A 26510-nucleotide genomic window follows, 5' to 3' on the forward strand; every position below is an offset into this window, starting at 1 on the left:
CTTTTACAAAAACGAGTTATTTTGAAGTTAAATCTGCAGGGTTTTTGTTGATCTTCTGTCTTGCAGGCGGGGGCGGCACAGTTTCCTGCTGGAGGCTCATCCACAAACCCCTTCTTATAGCACTCTTGTGACCTCCAGCGGGCGACCTGCGACTCCTTCGCACCTCTTGCACTGTTTTGTCCTGCAAGTAGCTTTAAAAAACATACATTTCTTAAAGATTTTTTATTGAATTTTAAGTTTGAAAAAACAACAAAACAATAAATACATGATCCTGTCTATGGCAACGTCCATAGCAACAGAAAACAAAACATTATGCAGGGTTGTCTGGAGAAAAGGAGCTTTTTTTTTTACTGTGCTCCTTTTGTCATTCCTGTTAACTGGCCTGGAAATCTTCTGCACGACGTGGTGGATAACTAACTTATTGCAAACCTCCTGTTCATGTTAATGCTGCAATTCTGTACATAATTCTTTCATAGAAATTGCTAAATTTTAGATCTTTGTGCATATCAGTATTTGTATCTTTAACACATACACACATGTACACACACATATGCTGCATATACGGCGTTGACGTCCGCCGTGCTGTGAATAACATGAAGCAAGAATGTGGAATCCTTTTTGACATTTGCCTTTTTGTGCTTTTGCAGTTTCTGAGGCAAAAAAGATTGTTTTTCCATTATGAGGAGTAATGAGAACTCATCAGACTCTGATTCAAGACCACTTATGTTACAGAAATCTAAGTTAATGTGTGTATATGTATATGTATATAAATAAATATATACAATATATATTAAAATGAATTTTACCTAAAAAAAAGAAAAATAGTATGTTTTTATGCTTTCCTTCTGTTTGTTCATAATTAGTCAAGTGTGATCAGGTACTTCCTGTTCCTCGTGTTCAGAATTTAGTTCCAGTGATGATTTGCGCATCATCTTCTGCCTTAAAAGTTTCTTCTGGATTCTCTCTCGATGTTTCGATCTCAGGTTTTCGGCACAAGGTAGTATACAAACCCCTCAAGAAGAAAACGATCCCAATAACAGAAAAATATCCCCCGTAGATGGTAAACTGTAAGACAAGTAACACAACAACAGTTTGAATGCAATCACCATTTTGTTACGTTTTAGTTTTTTAGTTTCACACTCATTATCTACCCAGGGTTACCAATTCATTTTAATAAACTATTATTCATATCACACTCTACATTCATGAACTCTGGGTTAATGTTCTTATTTGCAAATCTGTTGTGTCAGGGTCAATGATTTACTTTATGTACCTGTACATAAATACTCTTGCATTTTTCTGAATGGACTTTTCGAGGTGGAGAATGAAACGGTCTCTTCTAAACTCCATTTGAGTTTGATGCTTTTCCTATCAAATGCTAAATCGGCTGTTGATATACATACCGTGTTTCTGTGACTGTCCAAAGCACATGAAGCTGGTGATTGATTGTTTAAATTAGAATACGTTTACAAGACAACGATGTACTGAAAACAGAAAGTACATTGTCCTTCACATTTTTTGCAAACAGATGACAGCGTTGTCATGTTCACAATGATCCACAAAAATGACTATTATGCTGCCAGGCCAGTAGGTGGCGATGTCACTTTTAAAAGGAACACTAAGCGCCTACAGGCTGAACACATAATGGGCTCTATGCACGGTGGTATTTCCGGTGAAGGTGTAAGGATGCTCGATAACTCCCGCCGATCGTAGAGTCCAATGCAATACCGAGAATTTATATTGAATTTTATACTCCATGGTTATAATAAAGAAACGTTAGTCACAAAAACAGATAAAACAGACACCCCTCGTTGTGTTTATACTTCTTTTTAAAATTAGATTAAATAAACATAACTATATATAAAATTACATCTAAACGCATGTACGTTTCGTTTCAAAGACGGGAGGACAGTAAATTTTGAAGACTGTGCCATAATCCCGTTTTCCTCGGTTCTCCTCCGCTTAAATCTCCACAACCGGAAATGGACGAGCATCCTTGCGTCAAATGCGGAACTTATGCGTGCATATAGCCCATACACATGCGCCTGACATCACTGTTTTCGCAAATTCAGGTTTTTGTGGTTTACACAGACCGTAACGGTATCGTTTTCAAAGAAAGAAAACGCAAAGTTTTCTATTTTTAGTTGGTTTTCGGTGTCATGTAAATGATGGGTATGAAAGGTTGTTTCCTCCACAGAATGAAAATTAAAAAGGTAATTGTGACTTTATATCTCGTAATTCTGACCTTATTTCTCACAATAGCTAGATATAAAGTCAGAATTGCGTGTTATAAAGTCAGAATTGATTGATATTAGGTCGCAATTGCGTGTTATAAAGTCAGAATTGCGAGATATAAAGTCAGAATTGTGAGATATAAAGTCAGAATTGTCATAAAGTCAGAATTGCGAGATATAAAGTCAGAATTGCGTGTTATAAAGTCAGAATTGCGAGATATAAACTATTCTGAGGGTTAAAAGTATTTTTTCCCCTTAGAATTGGCCTGATAACTCACAATTGCGTCAGAATTTCGAACTTGATATTATGTGATATAAAGTCAGAATTGCGAGATATAAAGTCAGAATTGCGTGTTATAAAGTCAGAATTGCATGTTATAAAGTCAGAATTGTGAGATATAAACTATTCTGAGGGTTAAAAATATTTTTTTTCCTTCGAATTGGCCTGATAACTCGAAATTTCATCTGAATTTCGAACTCACAATTATGTGATATAAAGTCAGAATTGCGCAATGTAAAGTTGCAGTTGCGAGAAAAAAAGTCGGAATTGTGAGATAAAAAGTCTAAATTCTGACTTCATATCTCGAATTGTGAGATAAAAAGTCCCAGTTATTTTTTTATTTTTTTTTATTCAGTGGTGGAAACAAGCTTGTATAAAACAGACCCCATAGTTCAAATTTTAAAAACTGCTTTCTTTTTCCGCTGCACTGATTTGCTCCTAACATCGCAACCTTTCACACTGGACACACAATTTCCAGCAGTGCTGACCTCGCCCCAGAACAGGTTTTAACCATCCTATCCAATAATTTTGATTTGCATAAACAGTGTAACCTCACCTGTGTGACAATATCCACACCAAGCCCACTGCTGTCCACCACCACAGAGGTGATGATTGTCTGGAGGACCAGAGCACAGAAGGTGTTGGCTCCAAAAACAAGGGCGTAACGCTCCATGTTCAACCCCGCTGCAATCTGGAACCTATGAGACAAACGACATGGAAATGATTGTGCATTCACTGTGCAAGATGTGTTCTCTTTTCTTCCGGCTGTTTCCGGGCCTGTAAAATTTAATGTAATGTTTAAATCAAGTATCTAATCCTTGGCTAAAGTTGTTTTGAGCGAGTGCAATCAAATCCTTATTTAACCTGTAATAAGAGACTGAAAAAATAATGTATATTTATTAGGGCATTCAGTAACATTCTGAGTTTATAAAATTGACCAAGCTGTCACTGTCAATGCAAAACTATTAAATATTAGGGAAAGTTAAGACCATATTATAATACATTGCCCTTTATGAGTGCATCTTTTTATAGCATCCAACCTACTGTATAAGGTGTAAATGCTTTACATCATCAGGTTTCTGGCAATAAATGGATCTGAAATTTGAATATAAGCATGACAGGTCAAAAATCTTTACCGTTATTGCTCCAATTAAGGTGAAACGGCAAGTGGTCGGATAAGATAGTGTACACATTTATGAACGTTTATCATATAATTATGCTACAAGTTTGAAGCAGGAATATATTATAATCAGCTAAATTTGGTTCATGATAACATTTAACTTACAAAGAAGAAAACATCATCCTAGCTGGGTATAAGGTGCTTATAAGTCGTCACATAAGGACTTACATGGCAATGGTGATGAGCAGCATGTACAGGCTCTTAAAGATGATGTAGCCACAGTAGCAGACCCAGATGTTGGCGCTGAAGACCATAGCGAAGAGAGCACCGGCCTCCAGGGCAGAGAGCCCTCCCAGAGCTATCTCACCCCAGCGAGACCAGTCTGCAGATGCAAACCCGATCCCATACGCCGCCGCGGCCCCTGTGGTGCAGACAGTGATGATGGACAGGAAAGCACCGTTTCCACGTGTGATGGATTTTTTAATTAATAAAGTAGTAAACTGCATATCAAACTAATCATAACTCTTAAGATCTAACCTTACTTCCTAAAGCCATTTTTCAGAACAAAAAAACATAAAATTCTGTAACTTTTTTACGTTGACTTTTTAAAACACTTTTCACTTCAGCAATAGTGCCATCTTTGAAAGGAAAAACTAAAGTCTGTGAGCTAACGCATTCAAGATTTACGACAGCTTAAGTTGGAAATTTTATTTTCAGGTCAATGCTCGAAAAATTATTAAATGGATTAAAATAATAAATGAAAAAATAAAAAGCAAACATGTCGCACACCCAAGATCACAGCAATAGAGAGCAAGTGCAACAGTCAGTTTAGTTTTAAAATAAAATGTGAAATGATATGAAAATTAAATGTTTAAAATAAAAATGACAGTGGAATTTGTGGTAAAAAAAAAAACTACATTACCCATGATGCTGTACAGACAATTACACCAACCAGAGAGTCAAAATAAGAAAAACATGCAAAAGAGCTCTTTAGCCCCGCCTATCATGGATTCAGCAAATGATGTAGTAGATCCCATACACTCTCAAAAATATTAAAATTTCAAAATACATATTTTGCAATAAACTTATTATACATTAAAAATAATATATTGTTTATATAAACCTACAATCAACATTTTTAAATGCGTAGTTTTATATTTCTTCATTTTTTATTTGATGATGCAGTTCACAATGATTCATGGGATTGTAGTTCTTTTCCTCACTAAAGCTTTAAACTACACAGTCTTGCACATTTGTATTTTTTGTCCGATTTTCAAAGACTTTTTCCTTCAAATCAAAGTTTGCAGTGTTATGATTCACCTCGTGGCGGGTTGGCGTGGAAATCCTTTTTGTGGAAATGAATTTAAAAAAATACTTCCGAAGCCAACGCAACTAAAAAAGTGGGCGGGCACTCCCTCCCCTACATTTTTTCTTGTTTGAGAAGTAGTTTCGTACGTACGTCACAATAGAGAAGAAAAATCTATCACAATAAAGTTCAAATTTATCTCAGTTCAAAACAAGTATAGGCCTAATGTCCCTTGTACTCACCAAAAAGGTTTGAAAGGGCCTCCACTCCTCCATTGTATATCGTGAAATTACTAGACGGCTCCACATGCTCCCACAGTGACTGGACGTAGTTCACCGTCTGGTTGTAGCCGCAGGTAGACAGCGCCCACCACGCTGACCAGATCATCAGCGTACGGGAGGAGAAACACTGTCGGAAATCCCTCCACAACCAGAGCAGGACATCACAACAGCCACCTGGGATATCATCAGGACAATCAGAACTCCTCTAAGATCATTCATTCAGCTGTTTAATATGTATGTAGGGTATCTGGACTCTGTCAGTTGGACTCATTCAAATCTATAGTTGAAAAGCTAGACACGCAGCTAGTAATTCCATTGTCACGTTCATTGGAAACTGAGTTAAAACAAAGCTTTCCCCCTTTCCGGCAAGAAGGAAAGTTGTGTACACACACCTATACACACACACAGCCGGGGGTCGGGCTTCAAAGAGATCGCTATCTCCTCAGAGCCAGGCCAGGCGACCAGAAACCTCTCCCAAAAAGCACACACATAAACAGACATTCCTTCATTGAAATCTGCAACTTGACTAATTCTGAAAAGAATACGATATATTCCTGCATACCCATGTGTTTCATTGTCATGACTTCTCTAGATGTGTTGAATGCATATGAATGTAATCTTGCTTTCCTTTCGTGTTTGCATGCCTCGCTTGGTATCATAGGAATCCCTGCGGCCTCCTCCAGTAAAAAATGCATCTTAGGTTATGATACAATGGATTACACTATACTTTTTATTCTTTCCATTCTTGAGAGTAGAAATGATGAGAGTGAGTCATGACTCTAACCACCCTTGTCATAAAACATGCAAATGTACGAGCCAAGAATCGAAAAACTCCCTCCAAATGGCCAGTTTCCCATTGGCTCACACACCTCCAGAGGGTGTGACATCATCACGTTTTAAAATTACTGATCATCAAGATCAGCTCTCTCTTCTTCCTTTCTTCCGGTGGCGCTTCATAATGTAACTCCTTCGTGATATTCCTGTCCGGGGATCTTTTTCTTTCTTTCTTTGTTATAGTTTTGTGTTTCGTTTCTACTTTATTCATTTCCCCAGACGAGTAAATGAACTTAGACTGAATTGTTTCATTAGTAATTTACGCCCTTAAAACCTTCTTTGAAAGCGTGCGCTCCGGATAATCTGCTGACCATGTGATGCTCCAATGGCACACACACAAGACAAAACAAAACTGCATTTTGTTAATTAAGAGAATCTAAATTCAATTGTTGGAATTAAACAACTAAACTTACACTAAAAATGTATAGCTATGATCAAAAATTTACACTGCTTTAACAGTGTACTTTTTTACCAGTCACATGACTCTACTAAGCTTCTGAAAACGCGTCCAACAAGTTGGAAAGTTTGAGTTTGAATTGTTTGCAAGAGTGCAAGTATAAATACAACAATGCGTTAAAAGCAGACTATTGAGTAGATGAGCTGTCATGTTCAATGATGTTCAACCTCTGGAAGCTCTAGTCCCATTCAGCCCCTTGTTAGCAACTGCCTTTTAAGACACATAAAAGCTTAAAATGTTAAAATGTAAAATTTTAAGTGTTACAGACCTTATTTCAGGCATTTAACCAGAAAACCCATTGACTTTGAAACAATGGATCCGAAAGTGCAAAAATGCATCTTATTTCATGGTTTAGGACTAATTCCTGTGGCACTCGGTTAGCTTCTACACCAGTGACACATTATTAGCCATGTGATGTTACTAATATAGTCCTACCTCTCTTGGAACTTTTTGCACTACTATCACAATCATTGAAACCTTCCAGTATTTCCTGCTTCGGTTTGAGTCCATCCACCTCTGCGCCATCTTTTTGGTCAATGCTCTGAAGATCCACCTCTGACATAGACCCTTCCTCAGGTTCCGGATGTTTAACTGTCTCAACATGCCCTTCCCCATCAGTCTCTCTACTAGCTCTGCTCCTTTGGTGGAAGAACATGCTTGTCGTAGGCATTGGGAGAAGAATGGAGGATATCAACGCAATGGCGGTGAGAACAAGTGTAAACACTAGAATGTAGTTGTAGGACATCAGTTCAAAAGAGACTAGGACCTGGCCTAATACTGAACCCACGGTGTAGCCCAGCAGCTGTGCGGTCCGGCAGTATGAGGTGGCTTTCAGGTAGTGCTTCAACTCCACCATGCTGTAAATATACGTGAAGTAAGCGACGTCACACGACGTCACCACTCCATATGCAAACTGCATAGCCTGCATCTCTCGTACACCCTTACACCACAGTATCATTGCTGTGGTGGCAAACAGGACTAGACACTGGAAAACCACCACAGGTTTGTAGCGTAGAAAATCAGTGAGGAGAAAGACAGGAACCAGCACTGTCAGGTAAGAGTACGTCCACACTGGGAATATCTGATTGGTTACCTTGAGGAGAAAAAAAAAAAAAAACAGCTACTTACCACCACCAATAAACTAGATGTATTGCACAAATCTTAATCAGTAATCAAATGGATTCCTGCAACACTCATAGCCTATAATTAATTACTATAATTATAATACAAGACAAAATATAGTGCAAATAATATAGAAAAATATTATTATACAAATAATGATATAAATAATAATTAATTATAATTTAAAAAAAATCATGTCACAATTATGTTACTATTTGAAATGCCATGTCAACTTGTCAAATATAGATTTTTTATACATTATTACTTCTAACGACTATTTTACAGCAGTGTACACAGATTGTAGTATTTTATTGCACAAATCTAACTCAGTATCAGAATCACAATAATTGACCATGAAAGGTTTCTCTGAAATTCATTTTGCAATAACAGCAAAGTTGAGCCAAAAAAATTAAATTTCTGTCATTTATTCTATTGTCGAGCAATTTATAGTTTTGTGCATATGATACGCAGTTTTCGCGAGCATTTGATAGCCTACTCAGTTCATTTGCGTGTAATAGGTACACACGCACCCCAGACCTAGTTCTATACCCAAACGTACAATACACAAGCCCATGCCACTACTAAACCTAACTAACCCATGTGATCCTATGAACGTAAAAACTCACTTTAGCGTATAAATGGACTTTATGCGCTGCTGCACTACTTCCTGTACTTAAGCCAGCTCCTTGTTTCCTGTCTGCCATTATTGGCCAATTGATTAGTTCAGGTGTGCCTGACCTCAGTAGTCACGGCAACAATAATCAGACACACCTGAATTAATCAAGTCTGTCCAATAATGGCAGACAGGAAACAAGGAGCTGGCTTAAGTTCAAGTAGTGCAGCTGTGCATAAGGTCAATTGCACGATAAACACACTGCGTGCTAGTGTGATTGGGTTGCAGTGAAATATTAAAGAAGATATTTTTAATGTTTTTTAAACTATTTTGTTCATACAATTAAAATCAGTGGGATTCAAAACATCCATTGACATTCATTCCATATGGACAAAAGCATTTACGATATTTAAAAAAAAAAAAAAATCCTCATTTGCGTTTCACAGAGAGTTTGGAAGTCCCACAGCAGGTTTTGAACGACGTGAGAGTGTGTAAATAATGACAGAATTTGAATTTCTGCAGTGCACTTTCCCTTTAACGACATGAGTCATGCAGTTAGGTTTTGAAATCCTAAAAAAATAAGTTAATAATTAAACTTTGGTTTACCTGCTCAATGGTTAGGTTCTTGTCTGGTCCAGTTAGGAAAGGAAGGAGAAATGGTTCTAAAGGCTTTACTGTGCTGAAGAACCCATAGATGCATAATAGAGAAGTGGGATACTTCCAGTCCCTCATCCACCGCTTCAGAGTCTCCATATTCACAATCTGTAGGTTATTATAAAACTAACACTTTTTCACAGCATGCTCTGTTTTCCTTTACCGGTGTGAGAGATCTGTTCTCATGGAAATACTGTTCCTCTTCAGATAATCACCACCGCACACTGTGTGAGTCTCTCTCTCTCTCTCTCTCTCTCTCTCTCTCTCTCTCTCTCTCTCTCTCTCTCTCTCTCTCTCTCTCTCTCTCTCTCTCTCTCTCTCTCTCTCTCTCTCTCTCTCTGTGTGTGTGTGTATGCTGTAAATGAGCAACCAGTGAGCAAAGTTCTGTTTAGATTATTCAGATTGCACCCTAATTCTGAGCATTATTGTTATTCACCAGATAATAGACTAGCCTGAATGAGAAAGTTCACCACATGAATTAGAGACTGATCCTTACTATTATCATAATAACGTATTACATCCTTGAGAGAAAAGCTATAAATCATCATAAGAGGATGGAATATGAAATAATTTAAATCAGACCAAAACTTCTTTGTAGAATCACAATGAAAGAAAAGATGAGTAAAAGTTTCATCAGCGCATCCACAAAAAGAACAAGAGCTTTCAACATCCACATATTTGGATATTATTGAATTTAGGCTACAGGATAAATTTTATGTAAGATTTTAAAATGAACTTCTTTTACTTTGTTGGAAATGCAAAATGTATGAGGTAAAAGTCATGTTTTTTTTTTTTTTTTTTTTTTTTTTTCAATTTATAACATCCAACTGTGAATTCCAGGGAAAAAAATCCTCATGGAACGACTTTGTTTTTACTTTGCAATATTCGACGAATATATTTATTGTTACATTTTTTTATCAAGTAATTGAATGCCAAAGACAATGTAGGTGGCTGGTATGGACTACACAACATTTCTCCCAAAAATTTACAGAAACTCCGCCCCCGGCAACACGATTTATAGATTATCAAGGCCGAATATGCTAATGACTAGAAGATAACTACACACAAACTACATAAATTCAGAAATGCCCTGTTGCATTCTACATGTTGTCACTTCTTCTAGAGTCTCTTATGATTCTTTAGGCTTATATTTTGAATTCAATTCATTTAATTTCATTTAATTTTAGTTTATTTATTTATTTTTATTCTATTATTTTCGCATATTTCGTGGGACCTTTATTTTGAATTCATACACTTCTGATTGTAATGGACTTTTATTTTAAAATTCTTCCAGCTTCCTGCTTCACGTTGGTTTCTCGTGACAAAATCCTATGACATTTGGATTGTGGATACAAACACTAGCAGGTTCGAAAAATACACACATTTGATTCTAATTGCTTTTTCAATACAATTACTGTGCATAATTAATATCAAAACATACGCGTTAAACAATATCATCATAATTTATCTAGAAGCAATTTAGAGCAAAACGTAAATTGTATGAACTAGCGTAAATAGCAACTAACGTTATCGACATTTGTCATAGAAGTGCTATGATATTCCTTTAAGTACTTTAGAATACAGTGTAAATGTATGTAGTATATGTTAATGGTAATAATCATTACATGGTACCAATGGTATTTAATAAATGTATAGCCTACTGACACCAAGTTATACCATGGTAAAGCTTACTGAGTTATCAACTGATTTAAACATGTATCTTCCAGGTGTGCAATCATGGCAAGCAACAAATTCCAAATCGTGGTACAGGGAGAAGCATCAGAAACTGATTCGGATGATGAAGTGTACATCACCTCTGCCCCTCCTGTCCATGCATCATCATCAGGTATGAAGGTGGCAGGAGAAGCGTCCGAGACTGACAGCGAGGATGAGGAGGAGAGAGTTCGCAGACTGGCCTTTGAAAGCCAACAGCAGATGCTCCGCAAAGATCTCCCTCCTCTCATCGTGATCAGAAACACACCTGCGACAGTGTGCGGACAGGAGGACAGATCGTCGCCTGTGTCCAGACCTGACTCGGGTCGCTTTAACTCATTACTTCAGCAGAAACTGCTGGAGAGCAATGCACGACTGTGCACTGACATCAACCAAAGCCTGAAACAGGTGTATCAGAACGCGGCCAGGGACATAAGACAGGCCACCATTCATCTCAACAACTCTCAGACAGGCATCATCAACGCGTCCCACAGCATTAGACTCATTCTAGAGGACCTGAAGTCCGTGTCTGAGAAGATTGACATCATCACGAGCTGTCATCTGCTGCCGGACATCACCATGCCAAACCCTGTATCTGGACAATCGTAATCGAATGCTTGAGAGTAAGTTGAGACAGCTTTAAATGACATATGGGCTTGTTGAAGGTCCAATAAAAGCCACAAATTGGATACATTTTTATGATTTTACTGGATGCTACAATGAAGTGGGGAATCTGTCAGTAGCCCTATAGTCATTGACCAACATGGCCATGATTATTAGTGATCAGTAATAATATAGAAATTAGTTTAATATGTAAGAATATATATATATATATATATATATATATATATATATATATATAAGTTTAAAAAGGTTATCTTGTCTGTTGTTGTGTAAAGTTTTTTTTTTTTTTGCATATAGATTAAAATATACATCTGATTTAGGGAATGTAACTAGTCAGCATTTCTTTCTATTTATCTTTTAGTTCATGTAAATAATATAGTTTAAATAAAATAAAAAATAATTATTATTGAAATAATAAATAATGCTTTAAAGCAATTTTTAAAGGAAAGCATATATTTAGGGGTTGTGACTAGTCACCATTTCTATACATTTTTATTTTACCTTTTGGCTTTTTTCCAGTTCACTTACAATTTCCTGCAGTTAATTTAATAAATAATAATTTAGTTATACTAATAATATTACTAAATAATATTAAATATTTCATGTATTAATAAACTACATATGTGTGTGTGTGTGTGTGTGTGTGTGTGTATATATATATATATATATATATATATGTGTGTGTGTGTGTGTGTGTGGGTGTGTGGGTGTACTGTGTGTATATATGTCACACTGAAGGTCACTGCTGTTACTATATGCCAAATATGAGGGGTTTTTTTTCTTATCTTTTTCAACATTATAGATACTTTTTAGCCCTTTAGCCACAAAATTGTCACACACAAAAAAAAAATCAGTCTGCAAAAACCATTACTCGAAGTCTGAATTTGATTAGAAACTTTATTGAAACATACAGGTCTGTGATTGGCCACTGGAGAGAAGTTCCAGTGCTGCCATTTTGGAAATGTATAAATTTATGTTAAGTGGGGAATATGAAAGCTTCATAGCACCACCTTGATCGGAATAAACACAAGTAGGAAATGCAGCGTCACGTACGGCCGTTTTCCAAAGGCCTTTTTCCATTAAATCTGCTGCGTACACATTGAAGCGCCTACAGCGGAGTTTGAAAGGCACTTCGATGACAGATTTACCTACATTTGTAACAATCTCTTGTGTACCTACCACTAAATGACTAAATCATAACCTGTTTCTAAACAATAATAAGTCACTGTCTATAAGACTAGCAACACTTTGCTCATTCTATGAAGCTTATCTTTTCACTATACATTTATTTTCAGACACAATCTTAATCTATTTTCTTTTAAAGACACTGATGCTGCACCTTGATTAGAGTTGTGCAAATCTTAAGCAATGAGTAAAGCGATATAAATAAACCTTTTAGAAATGCTTTGATGGACAGTAATTATCACATCAATAGTATCAAAAGAAGTTAGTTTTCAGGCAATCCTGCACATAACACTCACTCACACACATGAACTCTCTTGCTCGTGTGCACGGTTTTCTTTCACAGAGGCACACTAGTGCAAAGAGACACATGTGCAAACACTTTGACAGACGTTCAGAAATAAGACATGCTCACACATACAGAAATAAAGTCACATCATGATGTGATTAGTAGAGCTATTGCAGGTGGCAGTAACATGTATAATAAAATAAAATGAATTTTGTTATCTAAAGTATAACACTGAGATTGAAAGGAAATACGGTAATAGGACTGATAGTACAGTAATAATGCTACAAAAGCCTTAGTTTCCAGGTAAACAACTAAACCAAACTAAATTGATCTGAAAAAAGTCTAGAAACAAATTACACACAAAAAAAAATCTAAACAATACATTCAATATGAAATAAACAAGAATGATAAAAGGCACAGGGATTTTTTTCTTTTTGAAGAAAGGAACAAATAAAATTCTCACATTCTGTTATTGTCATTTATGATATTACAAAAAGAAAACAGTATTTTTTCTTTTTCCAAAATACAGTTTTTCTCAAATGTGCAAAAAAAGAAAAAAAAATTACTTCCTGTTTCAAAAATGTGAACTCAGTCCTCCAGTATTTCAGCTTAAGTTACAGTATAAATGAGATTTCAGTTAGAAAGTATTGCACGTTAAAATGTGATTTGTCGAGTCGTGATGTCATAATGATGTCGTTTGATTGATCAGGTCAAATCCAAGGCATCCAATTGGATTTTTCCGACCGTTAAGGATTACATTTGAATCCAGCTAAAGTCATTGCTCCCCACCCACAAGTCTTACGACGAATGATTTGAACACGCCCGAACATCCCAATTTGAAGTTTGGGATTATACCCAGAATGCTCTGTACTCAATTTCCTTCATTAAGTTCCAAGAAACGATCCAAGAAAAGGTATACACAATTTTGGACACAATTGTAAGATCTCAAATCTATATGCATTGGTTAAATTTAGGCATAATAATAATAATGTCCGGTCATATTGTGGGCGAGGTTCAATTGGTCAGATCACCTAAAAGATTAAGTCTGATTGGTTAATTGGTGACGTCTGATTGGTCAGGTCATATAATGAGTGATGGCTCTCAACGCATAGAGCAGCTCTGCCTGCATTCGAGCCTCCATTAGAAGCAAATTCACATGAACCTGGATAAAGGAAAGAAAGGTAATTGAGAATATCAGCATATTTAGAGTAAAAGTAATGCTGAAAAAATAGTAATAGGTAACAGTATTTCACATGATAATATGACTTGCCTTTTCGGAGTGTCTGAACTGGTGCCAGTAGCTCTCGTACATGCGGCGAGTGGTTCGCTCTGGATAACACGTCACTGTTTTGATGTAAACCTTCAGACTGCGCTCCAACAACTGATTCACCTCACCGTAATCATAATCATCGTATCTGCAGACGCACAGAATGAAAATATGTTCATCTTTCAGTACTCCTGGTTGTACCGTGCTATTACACTAGGGGGCGCTCTGGGCATACATATGATTTACAGTCATCAGTCGCATACTACTACAAGTATGCAGACAGTAGGCTAGTGTGTAGTAATGCTAGAGAAATTATAACTTTTCCCTTGGCAACTAACTAAAGTTTAATAATAGATTGTAAAATGATAGATTACACACTCATGGACGTACCGGATCCCGTACATACAGTGGACGTAGTTGAAGAGAGCCCTGCGCAGCATGCTGGTGTCCACCCCCTCGTGACTGGCCATGTTGTAATAGGTCAGATCACACGCCGTTCTGAACTTATCATCCAATAGGTGACCGATGTCAGAGTACAGTCTGTTGACCAGAGAGAAACCATGATCCTCCCATGAGTAGTCCTACAGGGTGAACAGGATAGAATGATCAATCATTCGTTCTCAATAGGGTATTGAAGCAAAACGTTGTGTATGTTGTATACGCGAGGGTAGACGTCGTACTTGTGCTTTAAATGTGGGTGGGTTGTCTTCTCCGTGTCGCGCAAAGTCCTGGTATCCAAACGACGGGTCGTCTACAAAACGAGCCACGGGAGAAGGGGGAACCACTTCCTCATCAAACCCTGAATATGCAAATCACAATATTTTAATACAATACACACAAAACAAGAGAAGGCAAGATCCTTTTTTGTTTTCAAGCAATAGTTTAAATTCATGCTTTGTTTGACGTCACTGATGACAAATGGCAAATAAAAGTTTAGAACAGAGTAGATGATGACAGAATTTTTCATTTCGGTAATATTAATTTCCACTTTACCACACAACAGTAACAGAAAAAAAACAGTCTAATAGTGTTTTAGTTCAAACATTTAATTGGTGTTGGGCAGAAACCTTATATCCCAAAAAATGGTGTTGTCAAAGTTTATATTGTGGCTTTATATGTGGTCAGACACTTGCATAGTCATTATATTTTACCAAAATCAAGCTCAAATGAAGTAACAAGGTTTTTGACCAGTGAATTTCGGCCACATCTAAGTGCATCGCATTACATTTTCATCAATTTAAGGGTAATAAAGTTTACTGAAGCTACAACATTTGACCAATATCTCAATGTAAAGACGAAGTGATTTACAGGCTATTTTAGACAGTATTGACTGTAACTCTACAACAAATGCTAGAGACACACTTCTCCGATCCTCAAACACATAAAGATTCAGTCTATATATATATATATATATATATATTAGTGCTGTCAAATGATTAAAATATTTAATCACGATTAATCGCATTAATGTCATAGTTAACTCGCGATTAATCGCAATTAATCGCACATTTTTATCTATTCTAAATGTCTCTTGATTTCTTTTAGTCCTATTATTTTTTTCTCATTATTATGCTCTTATCAACATGGAAAAGTGGATCGGCTTGCTTTGTGCAAATGTTTTTTTTTATTATTGAAAACAACATTGGCATGTACTGTGTTCAATTTCACACTTACATTCTCACTTGGAGCAAATAATCTCTCACACAATGTAACACTGTCCATCAATAAAAGGGTGAAAGAAATACTGACGAGGTCCTGATATTGACGAGGTGGCGGAGAATTCGCATCAGCTGTGTGTGTGCTTGGCCATCATCAAGTGGTATTTCAGCTGCGATGATGATTGTTCAGTTCACAACAACAAAACACACAGATCACTTTGGTCTTGTCAATGGAACCATTTGGCAACATTTTAAAAGTAAACTTTCCATTCAGAATCTTATTGGCATCCATTTCGGCGTCTCGCGGTCGTCATCCACTCAAAACGTAACATTAACCAACTCTTTGGCCGGCTCGCAAGCCCAATCAAGTTTGTTCAGCGTGCCTGTTGTTTTGTTTCTGGTCTAGCTAGATCTGCTTTGGTCGATGAAGAAACAAAATGTCCTCGCACATGAAAAAAAAAAAACTACAAAGTTTGCTAGGCCAAAAAGAGCGTTAATCGTGCGATAAAAAAATTGGCGCCGTTAAAATGGGTATATATATATATATATATATATAGTGTTTCTTGAATAAAGAAAACACTGTACTTATTCAAAGAACCAGTTCTTTATTTATCCTTGCATTGCAAACAAGCAGAGACGCTCCAAATTGTGAGCTGAACTTTATTCAAGATTGAGGTGGGCGGATTTATTAGGTTTGACTGACAGTTTGAGGAAGGCAATGTAGTTACGAGATTTGGTCACAAGCACTTTTTTATTCTTTTCATTGGTTACATATTTGCAAAAATCCTAAGACAGACATAAAGGGGGACTAATAGTAATGATTTATGACGAAATATGGAGATACAAGGTTTCTGCCAACAACTACATTTGAAAGTTTCAGATTTTATTGGAATGTAATATCATTATGCCAGAAAATATGAATAATAGCATAAATTGAAAAAGAGGAGATGGGTAGAAAAAGTATCTGTGTTGTAATACCTGCAGACACCACCAGAAGACTCTCTTTCTTTTCTTTCTCAAAGCGAGTGAACATCTCCTCCTCTGACGCATCATCGTCTTCTCTCTCCTCCAGCAATCGCTTCATTCTCTCCATCAGTGCTTCCAGCTCACTCTAAAATACACAACAATGGAGTTAAAAAAATTACATGCTACTTTTGTCCAAACAAATAAAAAATAGCCCTGAATATGCACAGAATTAATATGCAGATGAATGTCATACAACTTGCCAAAAGCAACCCTAAAATTCTAAAAAGAAAATAAATGTATGTGCATATGTATAATTTTATAATGTATTGTATTATATATTTATAATACAACAAATTATTATATATAATATATGACATTTTATATACAACATATAGTATATATTCCACATCATATTTTGCATTAAGAAGAACCACAAGAACTATCTGGGTACTCTGTAATGTTTTCCTACCCCAGTGTTAGGGTCACGCAAGGGGTTCCCGTTGGCTTGGTTGCCGTTTGTTAGGTGACAGGTGCATAAACCAGCCATGGCTCGAGGACAAAGGTCATCCGTGACCCCGTTAACCTCTGTGACCTCAGGGTCAGGGTTGACTCCGCTACCAAACACAAAACTAGCCAAGGCATGGAAATGAGCCAATAGTACGACAGCATGAACCAGCTCTGCCAGAGACCAGCTGTGCTCTCCTGTCTTCACCAGAGCCTGAGAAACAAAGAGTTAAGATCATTAACATTTGATTTATTTACCATAACTATCTCAGCAAAGTCATTCAGTGTCCATAACTGGCAAAAATAAAAACAGCAATTTAAATGTTTACGTTCAACTCATTTCATTTTTATTTGGAGTGTTGATTATTAAATCAATTGGATTACCTAATAGTGATGTCATGTGACAAACAAATGTAGTGCAGAAATGTTTATTGTTGTATAATGATTGCATTATGCAAAAATATCAGCTAGTGTGTTACCTGTATATGTTGCTTTGTAATGAGCCAGGGTCTGTGCGCGAGGATCTTGTTGATCTCGTTGAGGTTGCGAAGTCGTTGCGGGCAGAATTCCAGACCTCTCAGCCAATCAGAACACACGCCTATCTGCTCGAACTCCTGCATGTGGTGATACACCAGCGAGGAACACTGATGCCGTGCTGCAGCCTGCAAAATACAGACAAAAATCACTTATAAAACTGTTCCAGTTGAATAAAGTCTCCCTTGAAAGCGTTTCTGTACCATTATAGCGATGTAATGTCTGTAGTGGAGTGGTAGGGGGCCGTCCATCCTCAAGAGGTAATAGTGGCAGCGCAGGAAGGCTTGCAGATAGTGCGGGTGGAGCCCCATCACCTGCGTCAGGTTGTCCACGCGGCCGCTGAACTCTTCGTCTAAGAGCATCACTGTGGAGTCACTCAGAGGCATGGCTCCTACGATCTGGGGTTGAGGATCAGAACACAACAGTGCAAAGTAATGACTTTATTTTTCCTCACATAAAAGCACTGTGGTAATGCAAATTAAACATGTGGTGTATAGAACTAAATTGTGTCTGATTTTGTTAAATGAGAAGGCGATGCTATGAATCAGAGCCAAGAAAGAGTTGAACTCTGGCTCAGGTTAATCTTAATTCAACGAAGGGACAGATGCTATAATTCAATTTACAATCCAAATACACTTTCTTAGATCTCCCGGCACGCTTAACTCGGATTTAATGAAAATTATCTCCTGAACTGGCTGAACTCAAAACAAAAGTGAAATGAACACCAGCTGACTCGAGAAAAAACGATTACAGTATCTGAGTTGGGTTAACTCGGATTGAGTGAGTGTGTGAGAGAAGAGAGAAAATGTATAATATTGTGGTATACTGACATATACTATGGTACTGAATGAACCATATGAACTATGTATGAACCATTCAAAAGAAATGATTACTTTTATTTAGTAATGACGTGTTAAATTGTTAAGATGCTATTCTCTTACAATCTCTTATGTTATACAAACAAAAATATAAAGCAGCACAATAAAATAAAGACTTCTTTATCTTTTTTTTTTTTACATTAAAAACAAAATCTTAGTAAGTTAACCATAAAAGATCATGGTTATACCAAGGTATATGTTAAAAAAAATCATGGTGTAACCATTGTACCATCTCTGAACCAAGAAGTGCAACAAATATTACTTTGTTATTAGTATTACCTCATTTTCTGGAATAAATGAGCTTGGTCCTGTTGATATGCGTCTTGACATCTTCATTCCTTTTTCCTGAGAAACAAGAACATTTATGATGAATATGATGAAAATATCCAGACAATACGATTCAAATACTATTATTCTTTTTACTGAAGTGTGTATCTTTATGTTAAAATATTATTTCAGCCATTTTTAGGTTTATGCAGAGACAACTACAAGTTAAAGGGACACTCCACGCATTTGCATTAAGGGTGCCGCCATTGTGCAGTATTCTATCATGTGACATCACAGGGTTGGTTGGCTTTAGTTTAACAGGCTCTGGGCAGTGAATATCCCAACATCAAACTGTTTACACCACAGCGTTTTGACCGCGAACAACTAGTGTTAGGTACAGTCATTATTAGCTAACGGCTGGAAGCATGAACTAGCTAATGCTAAATTAGTGTCTACTAGCTAACTTAGTGAAGTTTATTAGTACCAGACAAAAAGACGACGTCTAAAGTTATATGTTAACAAACTGCACATAGAAACATTGTTCACAATGTCGGCCATCATATGAGGGATGTCAGAGCGGAGACACTTTTCTAATATATGTAGCTACTAGCACTACCAGTACGAAAACATGGACGTTTCATTTCCCCTTTAACAAATACATGCTAACTTACATGATGTTGACGAGACGGGAATGTAATGGCAGACATCGTGAACAATGTTTCTATGTGCAGTTTGTCAACATATAATATTAGACATCGTCTTTTTGTCTGATACTAATAAACTTCACTGAGTTAGCTAAACACTACGTTAGCATTAGCTAGTTCATGCTTCCAGCTGTTAGCTAATAATGACTGTACCTAACAGTAGTTGTTCGCGGTCAAAACACTGGTGTAAACAGTTTTAATGTCTGGATATTCACTACCTAAAGCCTGTTAAACTAAAGCCAACCAACCCTATGACGTCACACGTTAGAAAACTGCACAATTGCGGAAGATATAACGATTTTTCTTTTATGTTTACATTTGTCATGTTTCTTATATAATTGTTGATTATAGTGGAAATTCCATCTTGTGAATCATGTAAACTTGATTGACTGCTTCATTTCCCCTTTAAGCCACCTGTAGCTTGATTCTGCACCGCAACAGTCGCTCAACCAATGGCGTGCGTTTGGGGGCGGGTCTATCTGTTTATTCAACCAATGGCAGGCAGGTAAAAACTTGTTTGAAAGCAGTCATTATAAGAAACACTGCTACCTAAAAAAAACTGTCTAACAAGCATAAAATGAAGTAAATTCCTAGATAGATGATGTGATACAAGTATATAATAGTGTGTTTAATGTACATATTTTAAAGGGCACAACCTAGTTTTTCAGATTTTGAGTCTCCCTGCTGGGGTTTATTTTGAAAGTCTCTCCCAGTGTTTTGTTCCTGTTACAGTGAAAGGTAAGGAGTTCCACGAATGCTGTGTTTGTATTTTATCTATGTGTGCGTTCGCTAAACTAACTCTTTATAATGCCAAGGGTGTAAGGGTCACTTTAGTTCAGTGGCCTGAGGACTGGACACACCAAACCCTTTTGCCTGTCATTCTTACCCTCTCTTGCACTTTATCAATCCTTCCTTCCTTCTCTTCATGGTTTGTGTTTGTTCAAGATATCTCACCCCTTACCCCTAACCACCACAAATACCCAAGCAGTGTTGTATTTGCGGTCAAAAGTGTTTTGCCTCCACTCTGCGGCCTTGGAGTAAACCTGTGCTGTTTATAAAACACTAACCTGGAACTACCAAGATTCAATCTGCATAGACACTAAATCTGATGCACAAGGTGCACAAACATGTGTTTTTCTCTCTATTTGCAGACAAGCTGTTTAGCAAAAACCGTGAGAGGAAAGATTGAGCAGCACAAAATACAGGGAGAGTTTTGTTTTGGGGCTTGTTGGTTTTTTACATCCACTGCTCTGCTGAAAGAGAACAAGACACTACATATAAAATAAAGAGAGTAAATAGACTGTGCAAAGAAAGAGGGATAGCGGCAAACAGAGGGAGGGCAGAGGAGGGGAAAAATACAGAAAAGTCTTTTGAAAGAGAGGCCTCCAGCATTAAGCAACTCAACTGAAACACATTCAGAGTGTTTGCACAGTGCACACCATTGTTGTTCGTGCAAACTATTACAAACTATTTCGTTCAGTAGTGTACGTTTTAATTAAGCAAATGATATGAGTCTTCACCCTCTCACAGGTCAATAAGCCTTTCTCTCATCTCTGTTACATAACAATGCTTAATGTAATGCTCGTGTGTATTTGCAATGAGGCTGCAATGATTGGCCTTTCCTACTTGTTTAACACACACGGAAACATTGACATGGCGCTGTGACCATTGTGACCTGCACCATGAAAACGCATCAGTGCTCCTGGCCAATCAAAGAACAGCGCACTATCAGCAGCACTGATAATGCTTGGGACTGTCATTCTGTGGCACCATGGTAACGGTTCTGTTGTCATAACAGCAGCATGAGTGTCCATGGATAGGGCCAGCGTCTTCCTCACACAGTCTGGGACAGTGTCGAGATTTTATAAATATTATCTCTTCAATAAGAATAATACGAAAGTTAATCAAAAACTCATTTCTATGGTTTTAAAATTAGGAGAACGTCTGAAATTTTAATCTTCGCATACGAACACTTTTTAATAAATTTCAATAAAGAATATTGAAAGGCTATTGACAAAGAACCAAATATCAATATATAGTAACATAAATGTCAAACCATGCAATTGAAGTGTGGAAAAAAAACTACTCATTTGTAAAAGTAAAAAATATTATCATTAATTAAAAAAACTTGAGGGAAGCCTTACAAAAGTTGATCATAAGCCAAATATACCTTTACTAATGTATTTTTGCAATCACAAAACTGTACACAACACTAACAAACTTTAGAAACTAGTATTTTGTCCGAAAATATGAGCGCCCTTTGTTTTCTTTTACTATTAGGCCCGTTCACACCAAATATACTATTTATAAAGATAACTATATCTATTATTATCTATATTAGCGTCCACGCCAACAGGCGATAATGGTCTGTTCATTAGAAGCACATGCTGCAGTTTTGTCGTATGTCACTTTAAATGCATTACAGCAAGATGGATTCTGATTGGCTGTCAGAGTTTTTATCTGTTTTTTATCATTCATCAGCTGGAGAAAATCGTTCTGAAAGTGATTCCAACGATATAGATAACGGTGGTGTGGACTCTGCTATACTCTAGGATAGATTTTTAGAAGTACTTCTTTATCTTTATCGTTAATGTTATAGTTATCATTTGGCTGCACAACAAGTTCCATATTACTTTCACAATCGTAGTATTACAACTTTACTAGAATATGCACAGTAGTAACATGATTTCATGACTTTAACTATTATTTTCAAGGTTACATAAAACGCTCTATACTGCAAATCTACCACCCAAACAATTTTCATTTGGTTGCAGAGTTAATTTTTAAAAGTGTGTTTTTTTTATGGTTGTACTGTACGCACAGGTCATTTCATAAAAATCAAGGTTGTGGTTTTAAACGTTAAACAGCCACTCCTTGATCTACAAAAGCTCAAATGGACTCTGGATTACAGAGAAGGTGTCTGAACAGTCGGTACTCTCGCCTCGCCCGTAGACATGTCAGGTTTTCTCGATTCAATATTAAAGGATGCTATTGTTCCAGGTCTTCGCATTGTTTCCCAGTCAAGATTTTGAGTTGAAATGGCTGTCCAGGAATCCTATATGCTTCCTTCCCTTCCAAGACCTGGCGCTCTGCCTTCAGCCGTAGATGCCAAAAGTGTGTCTGTCAGAGCCTGATTGTGTGTTCAATGTTCTGGGGGAAAGTGCAGAAATCTTTGTCTCTATGACAGCATGGGTATGTGTAGAAAAAAAAAGCACACCTAAACACACCAATACAGTACTTACATAAGTCTGCTTTGTGCTCAGTTTAAACAAATGAGGCCTACCCTGATTGAGTTTGAAGAGAGAGAAATAAACTGTATAAAATATGGGAGAGAGAGAGAGAGATGCAAATATTCAGCGTCTCAGCGAGGATTAGGATTAGGTTTGATCTCCAGTGAAGTTTTTAACAGGATGTAATGAGGAGAGAACGGGGGGTTATTATGGAGCGGTTTACTGGGGATTACTTTATCCAGTTCTTAGCATGGTAAGATCAAGGATTAATTCATTGAATTGAGGATAATGATAATAGAGCATTCAAAATGTGTTTTAGATTAAACCAGTAAAACCGTCTTTGTTACGGAAATAAAATTAAAATATACTGTAAATATTAGATGAATGTTCGAATTTTGTAAATATAAGTAAATGAAATACTATAAAATATGTAAATGAAATACTAAAATTACTGAAACTAAAACGAAAAAAAAACAAAAACAAATTAAAGCTAAATAAAAATATATTTATTTAAAAAATAATAAAAATGGCAAAAGCTAAAATTCATATGAAAACAAAAAAATTAATAGTAATTAATTAAATCATTTATAACCTAATTTATTTATAATTAATAGATACTTTAATAGTATATAAATAATACTGAAATTGCACTCTCAATACTCTGCACAATTTGGTCTCATCATCATGAAGCACAAATGGTGCGAGTTACATGCCAAAATCAGTTACAGGTCAAATTAATTACATTACTATAAAATTATTGTGCATTATTGTACGCCTCTTGCTTGCACATGAAATAAACTAAATTAATAAAAATGCTCTGTAAATAAAAGCAAATATAAATTTTTTAAACATTAAAAGTGTTTGTTTTTTTAGTACTTTTTGTGACATAACCTTTCTTTATCTCATGTGGATCCTCTCCCTAGTGATCACTTAATTGCATCAGCATCTGTGGCCCTTGAATGATGCCATTAAACTCATAAAAGATTATGCAACACTGGCAAGAATGCACAGGTTTTAGTTTTGCTTGAGCAGACGCCTAGTGGCACCATGACAAATGTCCCCGGCTAGCACCTCATTCAATTAGTGGTTTGAGTATTTGTAGTTCTCATGGCGATGTCTACCCACAGATCGCTGCTCAAACACGACTGCAGGACGTACAGGCACTGATGCTCTTCCCGACGGCGGGTCACTATGTGGTAATGGGGCAGTACGATTCATTGCTCAATTATGTCACACCAGCGCACACGCCAGCTGGAGGAACAGGAAGTGTGTCAGATGCTGAATCAGCAAAACTCAGTTTGGCCGCAGTGCACAATTTATACGGAGCTTCTGTCCGTCTCTCTCTTGCAAGCAAGAAAACATTGACATAAAAAACTGGTTGCATCAAAGCAAGTCTGTTCTGTCACCGTTCAGAATCCACAGTAGAGCCATTGTTGCTCGTTCTCTGAAGCGCGTGACAGCAAATAGAAATAAAGACAGAACCAACACAGGTGATAGGATTGAGTGATAACCAGAGAAAAGTATCAGTCAGTAGTATGATTCTTGAGTGGCTTATAAAATTACAAAGCATGTTTAGAAAGTGTTTGTGAAAGTGTTAGAACATTATTCTTCAGTTCAGATGATTTCTGGGTTCTTTAAAGTGGTAATATAATGCCATTTTCATACAAGTTAATTTGATTCTTTAGGGTTTAAAAGAAAAATTTGTGATATACTTTAATTAAAAATTCTCGCTTGAATTAACGGGTATGTCCCTCTTTGGCTAATGTACTTTCAAGATGGAGGGGCAACATGGCGACCGACATTAGAACCCCTTACCCGTATGTATTTTCAATGGCATATTATACACTCACGAGAATACTTTATTACTTGAACAAAGTAAATATACATTAATGAGCACATATATTTTTTGAAAGAACTAAGTGTTTTTAGCTAAGAATAAACTAAAAGAGTTACACAGTGTAGCTTTAAAGGGAGCAACCAAAAATGAAAATGCTGTCATAATTTTCTCATGCCATTTCAAACATTTTGTAGAACACACAGGATGAGTAAATGTTGACAGAAGTTTCATTTTTAGGTGAACTATTCCTTTAATGCAACAATACATAAAAGAACTAGAGAATAAAAGGTTCTTTGTGGAACTTTAAAAGTTTTTCTAATCGGAAATAATTGGTTCTAATTTGGCTCTAATCTGCAAGGCAAGACAGAGATGAGTTTGAACTGAATGTTCCCAACCAAGCTAGAGCATCAGGTGAGAAGAGACTACCTATTTGCTGATGAGAGTTATCACTCACACCCAGAATGAAGAACCTTGTCGACGTGACAAAGTAACCACAAATCCCTCAAACCTTTCTCATATAACAAGAGTTCTCCAAACACACACACACATTGTCATGCACTCAAAATACAGGTTTGCATACAGCCGCACAGGATAGCCATTCGCTCCCTGCTGCAAGAGAGAGGAAAATCAAACAAACAGTTTGCAAGCCTTCTGCCAATAGTTCAATCTGATAAATGCCAGCTCGTGTTTCTGTATTAAAGTCCAGTTTGACTTACAACAAACTTTTTGCAGGGTGTGTGTGAGAAGATGTGCAGAGCAGAAGTAGGTCACATGTGTTCAACATGATTTATGAAAGCTAAAAATAACATCTTCCAGCCAAAGAAAAGAGAGAGAGAGGGGGGGGGGGGTTGGGGGAGAGAGAGAGAGAGAGAGAGAGAGAGAGAGAGAGGAGTTGAGTAGGTCACTAGTTAGTCGGCCTGTGATCCAATCTAAATCTAAATGTGAAGAAATGCATACAATTTTAACTATTTAAACCTGTCAGTATGTTGCGAAAATCAATTATTTTCACACACACACATACATACAGTATATATATATATATACACTGTATATATGTGTGTGTGTGTGTGTGTGTGTGTGTGTGTATACTCAGACACTGAAAAACATACTACATATATTTGTAATTATTGAAAAAACGGCTTATCCAACTACAGCCTATAGGCTATATTAACATAACATCTACTAGTTTAATGAAATGTATAATAAAATATATAGGCCTATAACGTTACTAGTTATTTAAAGGTGTAGGTTAATCTCTGGGGTCGCCAGAGATATGAGAAATGTGTAATAGGCCACTCATGCACAACCCAATGCAGCTTTATCACCAAGATCAACATCGGGATCAAATGCATTAATGTTTCAATAACACAATAAGCCGAAACGGATGCAGAAAAACAGTTTTAGACACACGGAGGAGAACAACGTTACCTTCTCTCTGATCATGTTCCGACAGTGGTTGCAGATATCTGCGTTTTCGTTCATTCTGGCAAGCTTAAACCAGGCGAAGAGCTGAATCCCGATGTCAGTGACGATGGACTGGTCTGGGCATGTTCGCTGCCAGCTCCTCTATGGGCGATCGAGACCTGAAGGAGGACTGGAGACCCCTCCGTATCCCTTCGTATCTCCCTTCGCAGTGCGCAAAGCCTCCAAGTGTCCAACTTCAGCATGAACGTGCACTACACGCCCCCCTCAGCTGGCCTCTTTCACTTCGGCTCCCGGGTGAATCGTTCTTGTGAACCGATTCGTATCGCGCTTGTGGATCACTTATAACCGACGACTTAGGATAAGCTGTGAGATGTGGAAAAAATGCTATCATTATAGAGAGTAATTCATATTAATATTACTACTCATTAATATTATTACTTTATCGCTAATGTTAGAATAAAAATACCATTTCTTGACTTTAATGCGAAGATTAATCGCGTGAGAAGTTAACCAATTCATCATGGATTGTAG

At 36.9% G+C, this 26510-nt stretch overlaps 4 protein-coding genes across 8 annotated transcripts in view; 2 read left to right on the top strand and 2 right to left on the bottom strand.

Moving 5' to 3' along the window:
* Positions 1-647, top strand: part of agfg1a (ArfGAP with FG repeats 1a) — a 28024-nt gene extending 27377 nt beyond the window's left edge. For all 5 annotated transcript variants that reach the window (XM_039669341.2, XM_039669342.2, XM_089121086.1 and 2 more), the window contains one exon: positions 67-647. In XM_039669341.2, the coding sequence (XP_039525275.2) occupies positions 67-120 (54 nt within the window). In that variant the 3' untranslated portion in view covers positions 121-647. The remainder of the gene's footprint in view (positions 1-66) is intronic.
* On the bottom strand, positions 208-9175 carry slc19a3a (solute carrier family 19 member 3a). The gene is made up of 6 exons (XM_039669347.2): positions 8854-9175; positions 6948-7605; positions 5183-5395; positions 3863-4055; positions 3071-3212; positions 208-1065 (listed from the first exon to the last, which is right to left on the bottom strand). Exons 1-6 carry the CDS (start codon positions 8998-9000, stop codon positions 898-900), a joined length of 1521 nt encoding a protein of 506 aa, XP_039525281.2. The 5' UTR covers positions 9001-9175; the 3' UTR covers positions 208-897.
* Positions 9176-10194: 1019 nt separating this feature from the next.
* On the top strand, positions 10195-11866 carry bloc1s3 (biogenesis of lysosomal organelles complex 1 subunit 3). Its single transcript, XM_039669348.2, has 2 exons — positions 10195-10266; positions 10629-11866. Exon 2 carries the CDS (start codon positions 10639-10641, stop codon positions 11221-11223), a length of 585 nt encoding a protein of 194 aa, XP_039525282.2. The 5' UTR covers positions 10195-10266; positions 10629-10638; the 3' UTR covers positions 11224-11866.
* A 251-nt stretch (positions 11867-12117) lies between these two features.
* sesn3 (sestrin 3) lies at positions 12118-26216 on the bottom strand. The gene is made up of 10 exons (XM_039669354.2): positions 25983-26216; positions 18796-18861; positions 17842-18036; positions 17584-17766; positions 17070-17318; positions 16613-16745; positions 14657-14775; positions 14367-14557; positions 13980-14124; positions 12118-13871 (listed from the first exon to the last, which is right to left on the bottom strand). The coding sequence occupies exons 1-10, from the start codon at positions 26034-26036 to the stop codon at positions 13785-13787; spliced, it is 1422 nt and encodes a 473-aa protein (XP_039525288.1). The 5' UTR covers positions 26037-26216; the 3' UTR covers positions 12118-13784.
* Between the last annotated feature and the right edge of the window lie 294 nt (positions 26217-26510).

This window comes from Pimephales promelas, chromosome 16 (genome assembly GCF_988280905.1).
Source record: "Pimephales promelas chromosome 16, fPimPro1.hap1.1, whole genome shotgun sequence".
NCBI lineage: Eukaryota > Metazoa > Chordata > Actinopteri > Cypriniformes > Leuciscidae > Pimephales > Pimephales promelas.